The sequence below is a fragment of the Microcaecilia unicolor genome, chromosome 2, assembly GCF_901765095.1.
Source record: "Microcaecilia unicolor chromosome 2, aMicUni1.1, whole genome shotgun sequence".
Classification (NCBI taxonomy): Eukaryota; Metazoa; Chordata; class Amphibia; order Gymnophiona; family Siphonopidae; genus Microcaecilia; species Microcaecilia unicolor.
Window position 1 is genome coordinate 344,395,607 of NC_044032.1, and position 12,685 is coordinate 344,408,291.

Sequence of the window (12,685 nt, forward strand, 5' to 3'; positions counted from 1 at the left end):
GCTTCGGCCAATAGTGAAAAAAAGAAGGCCGCCTCTGACGAGCACTTGGCCGGCTTCACTTGGTCCATTTATTTTTAGGACCAAGTCTCAAAAAGTGCCCCAACTGACCAGATGACCACCAGAGGGAATCAGGGACCACCTCCCCTTACTCCCCCAGTGGTCAACAACCCCCTCCCACCCAAAAAAAAAAATTTAAACATTTTTGTGCCAGCCTCAAATGTCATACCCAGCTTCATAACAGAACTATGCAGGTCCCTGAAGCAGTTTTTAGTGGGTACTGCAGTGGACTTCAGGCAGGCAGACCCAGGCCCATCCCCCCCTACCTATTACACTTGTGGTGATAAATGTAAGCCCTCCAAAACCCACCCGAAACCCACTGTACCCACATGTAGGTGCCCCCCTTCACCCATAAGGGCTGTGGTAGTGTTGTACAGTTGTGGGTAGTGGGTTTGGGGGTTTTTGGGGGGCTCAGCACACAAGGTAAGGGAGCTATGGATCTGGGAGCAATTTGTGAAGTCCACTGCAGTAACCCCTACGGTGTCTGGTTGGTGTCCTGGCATGTGAGGGGGACCACTGCACTATAAATGCTGGCTCCTCCCACGACCAAAGGGCTTGGATTTGGCCGGGTTTGAGATGGCTGCCATTAGTTTCCATTATCGGCGGGAAACCAATGGCAGTGATCTCTAACGCCGGCCATCTCTAACGTCGGCTGAAATGTTGAGATTTGGCCGGCCCCGACCATATTATTTAAATGAAAGATGGCCAGCCATCTTGTTTCGATAATACGGTCAGGTATGCCGCTTTCCGGGGCCGGCCTTGGAGATGGCTGCCCATATAGATGGCCGGCCCCGTTCAATTATGCCCCTCCATGTTACATTTGTAATCTTCAAACTTGTGAGTTTCTAGACGTGAGTGCTTCAAGTTATGCTTGTGATCGCTGAGTCTTTGTTTCAGTGGCCGTGTGGTCTTCCCCACATATAGCTTTGAACAAGTGCACCATAATATGTATACAACATGTGTGGTGTCGCAATCTGTATCAAATCTTAATTGATATTCTCGTGCATCCACTGGATTTACAAAGGACTGTGCCATTAGCATAATGGAACAAAATCTACATTTTTTACATTCTTTGTGCCCTTGAGGAATACATTCTCTACTAGTCAATGGTTTATCCTGTAGAATTTCTTGCAAATTTTGATTGTGAGTATATGCTATTCTCAACTTATGATTGTAGAAAGTAGGGTGTGTTTGCATGATTTTCCAGTGTTTTTAATTACTTGTACAACTTTATTGATACCCTGAGTGTATCGTAAAACACACATTTGTAGATTGCCATCTTCATCTGATGTATTATTGCTAGGCTGTAGAAGCTGACTGCGATGATTATATTTAGCTCGGGTGAGGGCTCTTTTGAACACATGTGCTGGGTATCATCTATCTTCAAAGTTCTGTAGTACTGTGTTCGCTTGATTTTTAAAAATAGTTTTACTACTACAGATTCTGCGATATCTAAGCAATTGTGAGAAGGGTAAACTTTCTTTCATCTTCTTGGGATGATTGCTTCTATAAAGCAGCAAGGTGTTGCAGTCTGTAGGTTTAGTATAGACCAAAGTTGTAAACGAGTTATGCTCTTGGATAACTAACACATCTAAAAAATGTATTTGTGTTGTTGAATGGTTCATCGTGAATTGTATGTTCTTGTCCCTTGCATTTAGCCAATCGAAGAATTGCTGTAGATTTCCTATGTCTCCATTCCATAGCATAATTCTAACTCAAGTTTAACCTCAATAAATAGTTGCATCAAATCTGTATAATCTAATCAACAATCGTTGCAAATTATTTCAATCTTTATTATATCTTTAATACATATTTAATATACCACATTATCGATATACTGATGCCATTTTGCTATGTAATGAGACTAAGGGTTGTTCTTTAACCAGTGTTCCTCAAAATGGACCATGTATAAACAGGCCGTTGAGGGGGCACACGTTGCCCCTATAGTGACTCCTTTTCTTAGCTGGTAAAATTGGTCTACGAAAAGAAAATTTTTTTTGTTAACACTATAGTGTGAAAGCAATCAGAAAAGAGGTCGGAATTTGATGTGGACAAGGTCTTGTTTCTAAACTTTCTTCTAAAATCTATAAACAATCCTGTTGAGGAAGTGAGGTATACAGGGCTATTATGTCTATTGTGACCATTAAGTATTGTTGGCTGCCCCATGCTGTTGTTTCTAAGATGTTCAAAAAATGAGTGCTATCTTTTAAATATGACTCACTCTGTTGCACAAGCGGTTGCAGGAACCAATCAATATATTGAGACAGTGGCTCCAATACTGAGTCTATAGATGCCACTATGGGCCGTCCTGGAGGGGTTGCGGGCATTTTTGTGAATTTTTGGGACCTTATAGAACCTAGGTATCAAAGGATGTGGTTTGTTCAGAAAATTCATGTTGTGTTAGAAAGCCCGCTTCCAGGCCTTCTTTACACGTATCTAATATCGTTTTTTGTGTTTCTTCTGTTGGATCAGCTGATAAAGGGATATACGTCGAGACATCAGCGAGCTGGTTGAGAATTTCTGCTTTGTAATAATCCTTATCCAATAGGACTAATGCTCCTCTTTTGTCTGCGTATAATTAGGCTTTCATCCGTTCTTAAAGCTTTTAATGCCAACCACTCATTCTTAGTGAGGTTATATTGATGTCTACTTTTTCGAGCTGCCTTTATAGTGTCTTCTATAACTCATTTTTAAATGCCAACAATAACGGATCCATTTGTCCTGGAGGGTTCCATTATGACTTATTCTTTTTAATGGATCTGTCCAGAAAACCTTCTCTATTGTGAAAGTACAATTTCAAATTCAAAGTTCGAACAAACCTCTCGATATCTATCTGGAATTGGAAGAAATCAAAATGCTGACTTGGGACAAAAGTTAACCCTTTTTGTAATACTTTTTTCTCCATAGGGGTTAACCTTTTAGATGATAAGTTAAACATTATTCTTCCACTGGTCTTGTGAACGTGTTTGTGGTCTGAATTGGGGCGTCCCTCTGAATGTTCTGTCTCTCTGTCGCCGCCTTGATCCTCAACCCCTGTCTAAAAAATCGGGGCAGGATCGTTGGTCATCTCCTGAACTTGTTGAAGAGGATGAATCAGTTTCAAAGTATACTCCTTTTCTTTGTGTTTTATCAGATTATTTTTGATCCACGGTGCTATACATCCAATGATAAACTTTGTTGTTTTTATAATCGGTCTCATCCCTCGTAAATTTCTTAGACTTCTGCCTCAACAGTTGTTCTTTAAATTTTTCGATATTAACTTTAATCTCTTTGTGTTGTTAGTCAAAGGATTCTATTCCTACTGCTGTTTGTAAACTAGTAATTTCTTCTGTTATTTTTTGTTTCTGTTCACTTAATTCTTTTTTACTGCACTCTATAATAAGTAGCATTAAATCTAATGAACAACAATTCAATATTCTATTCCGCTTATTGATGAAGTCTTCATTGTTCTTAAAAATTTGAGGACCTTAAAAATTGGAATGGAATAGAAAGCCTTTTTTATAAAATGGTTTAAAGGGACCAGATGCGTTAAGAGACCCCTAGAGGGCAAAAGAGTACGATTGAAATATGTTAGCCCTTTAAGTTTACAGCAGACATACGATTGGCTGATAGGGTCAGCGTCAGTTTAAAAACTTCACGATAGACACGAAGTCGGTCCTACAATCAGGTAGGCAAATAAAACATTAAATGCAGTTCCACGAGCTTTCTTAAACTCTCTATAAAATTTACTAAGATTATCTCTGTTTATCTGCTTGCAGGGCATTCCATGAGGCTATGGGTTTTGCTCCTTAAGAAGCATCAGCGAAATAGGGGCTCGCTGTCGGGCGTCACCCGTTAGCCCAAGTTGTTAGCAGATAAGTGTCTTGAAATTTGTATAAGTATTTAAGACATTGCTAGAAAAAACTCCCAAAAAACATTTATAAAAAGATACAGGTTGAGAGGTTTTTATGACTCATGACGATGCTTGCCAGCAGGTTTACATCAGAAAAGTAATTTCAATAGTAAAACGCTGAGCAGCGCGATATTCACTGCTAATAAAGTTGCAGTAACTATTGAGTATCTGAAGTCTTTTCCTTTCTGGATGTCCCATGGTATTGAGAGAGATTTATATGCTAGTGGTGTGTTTAGTACAAGGAAAATAAAATCTCTCTCTCTCTCTCTGTTTTTCCTTTGGAAGCTGTCAGATTCTGTTCTAGCACAAGATGTACTCAGGCAGAATACTTAAGCTTAATTTTGTCCAGTCACTTAATGCCTTATATTTTCTCTCTTACTTATCTGGTATTCTTCAACTCTGACCTCTAAGGTTACCTTCACATAATTCTGTTTCTTTGGTATTTTTCTCAAATATTCATCATTTGCCCTTTTCCCCTTGAATACCTATCACTCATTCTGGTCCTTCACTGAAAATGGCTCTGTGTTAATTCAGACACTTGTTAAAGTTTATGGCCCATTATTAGGGCTAAGCAAGCCTGATTATGATCTGTGGGAAGACCAAGACACAAACTAGCTAATTGCCCTACTAGATCAACAAAAGGGAATGTTATACAAAACTGACTGATCTGAAAAAACAAACAGCTCTATACAGTACCCAATTGCACCAGGATGAGGTTAACAGAAATCCAGGACAGACCAAAAAGTCTCCTTCCTGGAATAGGTAATTTGCCAGCTCTGTTACTGCACATCAGAGGCTTTTTTGTGTGTGTGTGCCATGTTTCTAGCACTGTGTGTTCTGGGGAAAGTATTGTGAAACCCTTGTTATAATGTTTTCCTTGTTAAATCCTTGTGAGAAATTCACCATTACTATTATACTATCAGCAGAGCTGCCAAGTTACCCAGTTCCAGGAGAGAGAGAGAGACATTTTAGTTACTCTTCTTGGTTTTAAATTTACATCCCAAAGCAGTATGGGAGTTATACTCTTAGGTTCTACCATTGCAATTAGTGTTTCAGGTCCCCTCATTTATCAGGATGAGGATGGCAGAAATCCAGAACCGGCCTAAAAACGCTCTCCTGTATCCAGATAATTTTGAAACTCTGGATTTGAGGTGTCTAAACCTGCTTCAGAGATTTCTAAATATGTGACTTTAAGCTATATTTCTAACCTATCTGCTTCCAGGACTCCAACTCCTGGTATTCCACTCCAGGCAGTGGTGTGCTGGTAAATTTTTAACAACAGGCTCTCTCCCCCATCCACCTCTGCGCCCTCCCCAAAATTGCAGAGCTGGCTAAAGCCGGGGGGGGGGGGGGGGGGGCAATGCATTACTCTCTCCAGGGAAAAAAAAATGAAATGATCCCAGATTCCAATCTAATTCATGTTTAATATGGGATAAAATGCCATAAATAAGTAAATAAATATAAACTTTTAACGTTCAGCACCTGATTCTCAAAGTGGACATATTCCAAACACTATAATGAAAATAAAATTATTTTTTTCTACCTTTGTTGTCTGGTGACTTTGTTTCTCTGATCATGCTGGCCCAGTATCTGATTCTGCTGCTCTCTATCTGTTCCCTTGACTCCGTTTCCAGGGCTTCCTTTCCATTTATTTCTTTTCTTTCCTCCTTTCTTCTTTATTTCTGGTCCTCCGCAGACTTGACTGTACAGTGGATCCAGCTTCTGCCTATTTTCTCCATTCATGTGCAGTTTCTCTCCTCACTTCCTTTTCCCTCATCTAATCTCCTTCCTCTATCTTCCCTCCATGTCCAGCATTTCTTCTCTCTCCCTTCCCTCCCCTCCATCCATGTCCAGAATTTCTCTTGCCCTTCCCTCCATCCATGCCCTGAAACTCTCTTCTCTCCTCTGTCCCCCTCTACCCATCCATGCCCAGCAATTCTTTCCCCTGCCCCTCTCTACCCATCCATGCCCAGCAATTCTCTCCCTTGTCCCCTCTACCCATCCATGCCCAGCAATTCTCTCCCCTGCCCACCTCTACCCATCCATGCCCAGCAGTTCTCTCCCCTGTCCCCTCTACCCATCCATGCCCAGTGATTCTCCTGCCTCCCCTGCCCTCCCGCTCCCATCCATGTCCAGCGATTCTCTGTCGCCCCCACCCTCCCCTCCCGCTACCATCCATCTTTTTCTATTACCTCCGTTGAAGCGCCACGTTATTTAAAGCCCTGCTGCCCATCTCTAGCCTTCCCTGCTTGTGTCTGATGAGTTCGTTCGTTCCCTCAGTCCCGCCTTCGCGGAAAAAGGAAATGACGTCAGAATGACGTCAGAAGGCGGGACTAAGGGCACAAACTCATCAGAAGCAAGCAGGGAAGACTGGAGACGGGCAGCAGGGCATTAAATAACGCGGCGCTTCGAGGGAGGTAATAGAAACTGACGGATGGGAGCGGGAGGGGAGGGTGGGGGCGAAGGACATTGCTGGACATGTTTGGGAGCGGGAGGGAAGGTAAGCATGGCCTGTGATGGCGCCCTCCTGCCATGCGTACCTCGTGTAATGGAGCCGGCTCGCCCCAAAGAACAACCGGCTCGCAAGAGCTGTCAAAATTTAACAAGCAACTCTTGCAAGCCGGTGCGAGCCGGCTCCAGCACACCACTGACTCCAGGTTACACCTACTTTTGCTTTATTATTTCTCACTTCCAAGACTCCAGCTCCTGGTGTTCCTGTTTAGGGGCTTACAGGTAGTTTTGCTTCAGTGCAGTGGGGCAACGAATTCCAGAGTTGAATTACACGTTGAGTGAAGAAAACTTTTCTCTGATTCGTTTTAAATTTACTATTTCGTAGCTTCATCGCATGCCCCCTAGTCCTAGTATTTTTGGAAAGCGTAAACAGATGCTTCACGTCTGCCCGTTCCACTCCAGTCATTATTTTATAGACTTTTATCATATCTCCCCGCAGCCGTCTTTTCTCCAAGCTGAAGAGCTCCAGCCACTTTAGCCTTTCCTCATAGGGAAGTCGTCCCATCCCCTTTATCATTTTTGTTGCCCTTCTCTGCACCTTTTCTAATTCCACTATATCTTTTTTGAGATGCGGTGACCAGAATTGAACACAATATTCGAGGTGCGGTCGCATCATGGAGCGATACAAAGACATTATAACGTCCTCATTTTTCTAATTCTACTATATCTTTTTTGAGATGTGGTGACCAGAACTGCGCAGGGTATTTGAGGTGCGGTCGCACAGTGGAGCGATACAAAGGCATTATTAGATTCTCAATTTTATTTTCCATTCTTTTCCTAATAATTTCTAACATTCTTAGTCGCTGCTGCACACTGAGCAGAGGGTTTCAACATATCATCAGCGATGACACCTGGATCCTTTTCCTGGGTAGTGAATCCTGATGTGGATCTCTGCATTATGTAACTGTGGTTTGGGTTCCTCTTTCCCACATGCATCACTTTGCACTTGCTCATATTAAAAATCATCTGCCATTTGGATGCTCAGTCTCCCAGTCTCATATGGTCTTCTTGCAATATTTCACAATCCTCTTGCAATTAAACAACTTTGAATAACTTTGTTTCATCAGTAAATTGAATTACCTCGCTAGTTATTCCCATCTCTAGGTTATTTATAAATATGTTAAAAAGCAGTGTTCCCAACACAGACCCATGTGGAACCCCACTATAACCCTATTCTTTGTTTTCTATCTTTTAACTAATTTTTAATCCACAATAGGATATTACCTCCTATCCCACGACTTTCTAATTTCCTCAGGAGTCTTTCATGAGGTACTTTGTCAAATGCCATTTGAAAATCCAGATACACAATATTGACCTGCTGACATTTATTCACATGCTTATTCACTCCTTCAAAGAAATGTAGTAAATTGGTGATGCAAGATTTCCCTTGACTAAATCCATGTTGACTTTCGAAAGTGATGGGTGCCCAGATTTCGACCCAGATCGGGAGATGGGCACCTTTCTCCCATGGGCGCCCAAATCGGTATAATCGAAAGCCGATTTTGGGCGTCTTCAACTGCAATCTGTCGCGGAAACGGGCAAAGTTGACAGGGGCGTGTCAGAGGCATTCTGAAGGCGGGACTGGGGCGCAGTTATCGGTCGAGGAGAGATGGGCGCCCGCGGCCGATAATCGAAAAAAGAAAGGCGTTTTTACTGTGAATTTGGGTCATTTTTTTATCCTTTTTTTCACGAACAAGTACCTTAAATGACCACATGACCACCGGAGGGAATCGGGGATGATCACCCCTGACTCCCCCAGTGGTCACTAACCTCCTCCCACCATAAAATAACAAACTTTAAGAACTTTTTTTCCAGCCTGTATGCCACCCTCAAATGCCACACCCAGCTCCATCACAGCAGTATGCAGGTCCCTGGAGCAGTTGTTAGTGGGTGCAGTGCACTTCAGGCAGGTGGACCCAGGCCCATTGTACCTGTTACACTTGTGGTGGTAAATGGGAGCCCTCCAAACCACCCCCAAAGCCCACTGTACCCACATGTAGGTGCCCCCCTTCAGCCATTAGGGCTATGGTAATGGTTTAGAGTTGTGGGCAGGATTTGAGGGGCTCAGCACCCAAAGGAAGGGAGCTATGGACTTGGGAGGTATTTAAATTTTTTTTTTAACTTTTTACAAGTGCCCCCTAGGGTGCCCGGTTGGTGTCCTGGCATGTGAGGGGGACCAGTGCACTACGAATCCTGTCCCCTCCCACAACCCAATGCATTGGATTTGTTTGTTTTTGAGCTGGGCGCCTTCGGTTTCCATTATCGCTGGAAAACGAAACTGCCCAGCTCAAATCTGCACAAATCCGATGCATTTGCCCAGCACAAACCGTATTATCGAAAAAAAGATGAACACCCATTTTTTCCGAAAATACGGTCTGTCCCGCCCCTTCATGTACCCGTTCTCGGACATAGACGCCCATGGAGATGGGTGTTCGCGTTCGATTATGCCCCTCTATGTCTCATTAATCCATGCTTATGCACATGCTTTTTAATTTTATTCTTTATAATATCTACCATTTTGCCTGGCACCTACGTCAGGCTTACCGGTCTATAATTTCCCGGATCACTTCTGGAACCCTTTTTAAAAATCGGTGTTCTGTTGGCCATCCTCCAATCTTCTGATACCATGCTTGATTTAAAAGAGAAATTACATATTACTAACAATAGTTTTGCAAGTTCTAAATTCTTTCCACCTTACTACACTAGATGTACATTTCCATCAAAAACAGAAAAATTATCATTTGCTTCAAATAGAACAAAATGATCAAGAAACTTTGACAAAAATACATGGATGAGCAGTAATGAAACCCAACAATTTTATAAATGAATAACGTGGGCATGAAAAGGGTGAAAATTTTTCCCACCCAATTTCAGTTAAGCTTCTGTGGATCCATTCCTTCTGCACAGGATTCCTTTATGCCTGTCCCACGCATGCTTGAATTCCGTTACCGGGAGGTGGTGGAGATGAAAACGGTAACGGAATTCAAGCATGCGTGGGACAGGCATAAAGGAATCCTGTGCAGAAGGAATGGATCCACAGAAGCTTAACTGAAATTGGGTGGCAGGGGGAAGAGGGGTTGGTGGTTGAGAGGCTAGGATGGGGGAGGGCAGACTTTTTATACGGGGTCTGTGCCGGAGCCGGTGATGGGAGGAGGGACTGGTGGTTGGGAGATGGGAAATACTGCTGCACAGATTTATACGGCTGTGCCCTGGAAAAGACAGGTACAAATCAGGGTAAGGTATACACATATGAGTTTATCGTGGGCAGACTAGATGGACCGTGCAGGTCTTTTTCTGCCGTCATCTACTATGTTACTATGTTACTATGTTACTATATGCAAACAGGTAGAACACTACTGTGTGTGAAAATAAAGGAAAAAAAATCCAAGTGTAACAGATGCTAGACTGGCTGAGAGGTGCGAGATCCTCATTTAACCACCTGGAACAGGCCTCAGCTCTTCATGGAGGCAGAATTTCCCTTTGTGGTCTTCTTCAGATGGTGGTAATTTGGCAGAATTTTCATCAGGAAATCAAGCTGCAGTGTCTGTGGCTGTGGACGCTCTGTCTGGACCCTGCGAAGGCATTCAGCTCCATATATAACTGTGTTCTCAGGGGATCACCTCACAAGTGTTTATGCTGCAACAGGCCCCAATGATACAGCCACTGGTAAGAATAACATTTCTATCTACAAATGCTTTTGATTCAATAACATTGTTGTCACCTATTTTCATCGCTTCTAAAGAGCAGCCAACTTCAAACACATTGTTGGTGCCGATGGTCATTGGTTTGGGATCCGGCTTTTCTGTGTCTGGCATGATATTTTCTGGGTAGCCGTTAATAATAAGTGCCTGCTCTTCTATCAGGTTCCCCTCCAATCACAATGGGCCCCGCCTCTGCAATGATCCGGGCTTTCGGGTGAACCACTGTCCTAGGTCCTATAGAGGGGCATAATCAAACGGTGCCGGCGAAATCGATCTCCGGCGATCTATTTTGACGGCGCTGCAACAGCTGGCCAGAACCGAAAAAGATGGCCGGCCAACTTTTGTTTCGATAATACGGTTGGGGCCGGCCAAATGCCACAGATCGCTGGGTTTGAGATGGCCGACTTTGTTTTTCAGCGATAATGGAAACTGGAACCGGCCATCTCAAAGCCGGCCAAATCGTGGGAGGGGCCAGCATTCGTAGTGCACTGGTACTTCTGGATGTTTAGATCTTGCTGATCAGTTATGTTATGACTTACTTGTTCAGGAGTGCTGTATTTTGTGATACTGTTTTGAGAAATGTTCAAGAAAGACTTCATACAAATGAAAAAAGTCCCTGCCGTGCATTTTCCCTTGATGGCCGTCCCTGACGTGCACTTCCCTTAATAGCCGTCTTTCTCTCCGAAAGTGCACTTCTCTTAATGGCCGTCTTTCTCCCTGAACAGGGAAATCAAAAGTTTTTGCACACTGCTTTTGTAGTAACAGTGGGAGCCACCTCTGCATTACAAGACCAGTAATGTAACCACTTAGCCACAGCTCCACTTACTTGGGTGTCCCTCCTTTTTGATTATACCCCTCCAGGTCTCTCTCAGCCACTCACAGACACCTTAACACAATGTGATTGGCTGAGAGAGACCTGAAGGGGTATAATCAAAAGGGAGGGACAACCAAGTAAGTGGTGCTGTGGCCAAGTGGTTACATCATGGCTCTTGTAATGCAGAGGTGGCTGGTTCAAATCCTACTGTTATTACTAAAAAAAACTGTGAGCAAAAACTGTTTTGATTTCCCTGTTTGGGGAGAAAGCCGGCCATTAAGAGAAGTGCACTTTCGGAGAAAAAGACAGCCATCAAGAGAAAGATGGCTATTAAGGGAAGTGCATGTCAGGGACGGCCATCAAGGGAAAATGAACGGCAGGGACTTTTTTAATTTGTATGAAGTCTTTCTTGAACATTTCTCAAAACAGTATCACAAAATACAGCACTCCAGAACAAGTAAGTAATAACATAACTGATCAGCAAGATCCTTTTTTTTTTTTTACGAGCTGGCCGACTGGCTTCCCCTCCTAGGAAGGAAATGTTTTAAAGTTTTTTTTATGGGGTGGGAGGGGGTTGGTGACCACTGGAGGAGTATGGGGAGGTCATCCCTGATTCCTTCTGGTGGTCATCTGGTCAGTTTGGGCATCTTTTTGAGACTTGGTCGTGAAAATAAATAGACCAAGTAAAACCGGCCAAATGCTCGTCATCGCCGGTTTTCTTTTTTCCATTATCAGCTGAAGCCGGCCATCTCATAAGCACGCCCACATCCCGCCTTCACTACCCTGCCGACACGCCCCCTTGAAGTTTAGCCGCCTCCGCGACGGAATGCCGGCGAGTGTGTCCAAAAATCGGCTTTCGATTATACCGATTTGGCCGGTTTTAGGAGATGGCCAGCCATCTCCCTATTTGTGTCGGAAGATGGCCGGCTATCACTTTTGAAAATAAGCTGGATAGTCACATCTTCTTTGATTTCACTTTCCACACAGACAACGGCTCCAGGGGCAATCTTCACACTCTTCTGCTGCTGTCTGCTCAGGTCCGCCATGCCGCCGGCTGCTAGCGCTCGGAGATCAGCTAAGACGCATGGCAGGTTGAATGGGAGAGGCGACATTAGCGAAGCCAGGCTAAGCGCTCGGTAATCCATTGGATAGGCCTACGAAGGGGCTCAGTTCTGCAAGTTTTTTCCATACTTGTCAGTTAATACACTGGAAAAGTGGTGGAGCTTTGATCCTTTTTTGGCTAGAGTCAAGGAAATAAGAAACTGCAGAAGATTTCTGTTTGCTTTGCAATTTGAGTTTCCACATCAAGACCACTATTGGGCTCATTTTCAAAAGAGAAAAATGTCCAAAAAGTGGCATAATCCGTTCAGAAGTTAAAACAGTTGCATATGGAAAGTGTGGTAAAAGCGTCATTGAGGGCAGCCTCACAGTCCACCAGAGAATCCATGTTGCAGTGAAACAATATACATGCTCTGAGTATGGAGGGTGTATTGTTGTCCTCCTTTTTCTTTTTCATTTAAATATCTTACTGTGTATAACTTTCCTTGTACCTTTTCGTGGAGTGAGGCAGTTTGAGTATTATCAAGGTTATAGAATGTGAGAATATAAAGTCTTGCTTTTAATAGTGTGGATGGTGTGAAGTTTTTTGTTAACGATGGATTGTGTGATTGGCGAGAGGTTCTATTCTCGTCTATAGTTTTTTTTTTTTTT

At 43.3% G+C, this 12,685-nt stretch overlaps 2 protein-coding genes across 2 annotated transcripts in view; one reads left to right on the top strand and one right to left on the bottom strand.

Annotated features, from left to right (window-relative positions):
• FRMPD1 (FERM and PDZ domain containing 1) overlaps positions 1 to 12,685 on the top strand; it is a 360,497-nt gene that overhangs the window by 140,107 nt on the left and 207,705 nt on the right.
• LOC115463700 (dynactin subunit 6-like) lies at positions 9,895 to 12,072 on the bottom strand. The gene is given in 4 exon segments (XM_030194419.1): positions 9,895 to 10,073; positions 10,075 to 10,330; positions 10,332 to 10,401; positions 11,931 to 12,072. Coding segments are annotated over 4 exon segments (579 nt in total). The 5' UTR covers positions 12,022 to 12,072; the 3' UTR covers positions 9,895 to 9,911.